At 39.5% G+C, this 3,018-nt stretch overlaps 1 protein-coding gene across 1 annotated transcript in view; it reads right to left on the bottom strand.

Annotated features, from left to right (window-relative positions):
- Window positions 1-2,256, bottom strand: part of LOC108525110 (tripartite motif-containing protein 49D-like) — a 3,845-nt gene extending 1,589 nt beyond the window's left edge. Inside the window, exons 1-2 of the mRNA XM_017866186.1 lie at window positions 1,846-2,256; window positions 1,465-1,560 (exon numbers count right to left, since the gene is read on the bottom strand). Coding sequence (XP_017721675.1) covers window positions 1,465-1,560; window positions 1,846-2,256 — 507 coding nt within the window. The remainder of the gene's footprint in view (window positions 1-1,464; window positions 1,561-1,845) is intronic.
- Between the last annotated feature and the right edge of the window lie 762 nt (window positions 2,257-3,018).

Here is a 3,018-nt window from a genome sequence, read left to right as displayed (position 1 = left end):
AAAAAAAAAAAAAAAACACCACTTGGATTTCTCTATTCCATCCCATATTTATGGAAAAGTAAGAACAGTTCATGCTTGTGAGTTGGAGTATAGAGCTGTAGTTACAAAAGAAAATAATTATTTCTATTTCTGAGATACGCAGCAAGTTGCTTAAACTTATTATATGTGAAATGACCTTAGACTAGCATGTCCAGCTAAATGCATTTCACCCAGCAAAACCTATCCTAATAAGGCTGCATTTATGATTTGGCCATCTTTGTCTCTCTGAATTCATTCCCTTCCATTCTTTTTCTAACTCATCGCAATCTGAAACATAGACTTCTTTGTGGTTCCTCAGGCCTCCAAATATACACAAACTCAACGTTACTGCATATGCTATTCTCTCCAACTAGAATTTTACACACACACACACACACAAACACACTCATGGTCCACATATATATCCATACACACATCGTATTCCCTCTCCTCTTCAAAATTTTATTCAATTTGAATTTTTCAGTGAGGCTTTTTTCTGATCACCCTATTTAAAACTCAGACACTCATCTCCAGTTTCTGGTCTCTATTGTCCTTTTCTATTTCCCTGCTTGATTATTCTCCAAAAAAGAACTACCGCACTCGAACACATCATGTATTGCACATATTTGCATGTTGACCATTTGACTCTCTCATTTGGATTGTATGATTTGTGAGGACAAAGGTGCTTTCTTTTTTTATACTAGCAAATTTTCTAATTTAATGTTCAGCATAGACTAGGTTCTTATGAAATACTTTGCAACACACTAATATTAGCTATCATACCCTCAGAGTATACATTCACAAAAAGAAAATCATTTTTAATGTTTTTCTGGGGTCCTCAGAGTTCTCCTTATATTTAGATACTAGTTCTCATATTTCTGGCATGTTTGTATGTCTCCCTCAAGACACAAATCCATAATTCTCACCACTTTTCTCATCATGTTATGTATTATTCAATACTAATTAGTTGAGATTCTTAATTTCATGGTTTCTCTAGATTTCCCCTGTCACTTCTTCTGCCTCAAATTTTCCATACAATTCCAAATACTACTTGTCCACCAGCATTCAGATCAATGCTGACCCAGGCTCAGAAGGTTCACTCGAGCTTTCCATGACTGCCAAATAAATCTTGTGCCCAGCATTTATCCAACCAGCACATATAGAATGCTGTGAGATGGCCCAGTTTCTTGTATCTGTTGGTGTATAGCTACAGTTTTGTATGAAAACAAACCAGCATGCTTTGGGTGACATCAATGATTTTGTTGGAAATGCTATGTAACAGTCATACTATTCTACATAAGAAATGAGGACATTTTTTCTCAATGTTGTCTTTTTGTTGTTGTTGACTCCCAGTAACATTACGGTTTGAGATCAAGTTCCTATTTTAAGGGTCACTCATTTGCCCAACACAAGTTCCTGGAGGAGGTAGAGAAATACAGGACTAACCTTCCAGTGTCTGGTTCTGGTGGTTTCCACATTCAGGTTTCTGTGATTTTCACAAGCTTTTTCCCACAAAAACTGCATTTTCTTTAAAAGCTTCTCCTGCAAAAGAACCATGAATTGAAGCACCAGTGAAGACAATGAAGTAACATGCAGACCGTTTTGTAGGCAAGGGGCCCAGAATGAGAGACAAATAAGTCCCTAGTAAATGACGTTTCTTCTGTTTCCCTTCTTGTTTGTCAAATCTCAGAGGTTTCAAGCTAAGAAAGCCCCAAAGAGAGTTGCTTAAAGGGACTCAGAGTTGGCTTGATCCAATCTCCAAGAAAATAGACCCACAGGAATTTCATGTGTCCTTTATAGAAATAGATGTTCAGAGGCATCACTTACCCGGTGTTCCTCAGCAGCCCACTCAATGGGACAGTGTCTGTGATCCCGGTGCTCCTGAGAGCTGGAGCACAGCAAACAGAGCAGGCTCTTGTCCACGTCACAGAACATCTTCTTTGTCTCCCTGTGAGTGCCACACATTTGCTCCTCAGAGCTCAGGAATAGCCCGAGACTGGCTTTTCTGGCAAGGGAAGCCATCTTCTTCAAACGAATGTTAGTTTTGAGGTTTCTCTGCTGTGTTGTCTTTATGCATTCAAAGCACTGAGTAAGAATTGGGAAGTCTTGCCATTTGAGGTAGAAACAGGGCCTGCAAAAGCTGTGCCCACAGTCTATGGTGACCGGGTCTATGAAGTAGTTCATGCAGATGGGGCAGGTGAGTTCCCTCTGGAAGACTTGCAAGATTCTAGAATTCATGTTTCTGAGGAAGAAAGAGCAACATCATTTTGGGGTCTGAGTTGATGAAAAGATTCTGAACATGTGGAGATATGTGATAGCTATAGTTTCTCTTTTTGACGGGGTTCATAAAGCACAGCAAACTATTTCTTCTGTAACAAAAATAAAAATCTCTCACAGAGAGAGTCTCCTGGTTTTATAGTAGATATTACTGACTAGATGACTCACAGTCCCTTCTGCTCCTAGTTCCTGTGTGTAACATAATCTTGCAGATTAAATTAACTTCCCCTACGGCTGCGAAAGCTCTGAACTAACATATAGGAGCTTTTTGTTAGACGGAGAGAGGTGTAATTATATTTCCATGGTGTGATGGTGAATTTTAGGTATCAGTCTGACTGGATTAACCAATACCTATAGAACAGGTGAAGCATTGTTTCTGGGTGAGTCTGTGAAGGTGTTTCTAGAGGAGAGAGACATGTGAGTTGGTGAGTTGAGTGGGAGCCTCATCCCTCAATGTGTGTGGGTATCATCTAACAGACTGGTAGCTCAGATAAAAGGAAAAAGCCAGAGAAAAGGCAATTTCCTCTTTCTTTCTCCTGAAGCTGGTTCTGAGGCTTTCAGCTTTGAGCTCAGATAGGATACTGGTATCCTCAGGATACCAGCTGTATTGCAACTGCTCTGACTCCATAATCAAGTAAACAAATTTTCCTGATGAATTCCCTCTCATGTAGAATCATGTGTAGCTTGAGGATAGATATATGTTCTGCGAAATGTTTAAGGAGG

The sequence above is a fragment of the Rhinopithecus bieti genome, unplaced genomic scaffold, assembly GCF_001698545.2.
Source record: "Rhinopithecus bieti isolate Rb0 unplaced genomic scaffold, ASM169854v2 scaffold_4913, whole genome shotgun sequence".
In the NCBI taxonomy this organism is placed as follows: domain Eukaryota; kingdom Metazoa; phylum Chordata; class Mammalia; order Primates; family Cercopithecidae; genus Rhinopithecus; species Rhinopithecus bieti.
This window is presented reverse-complemented; position numbering and strand designations above follow the sequence as displayed.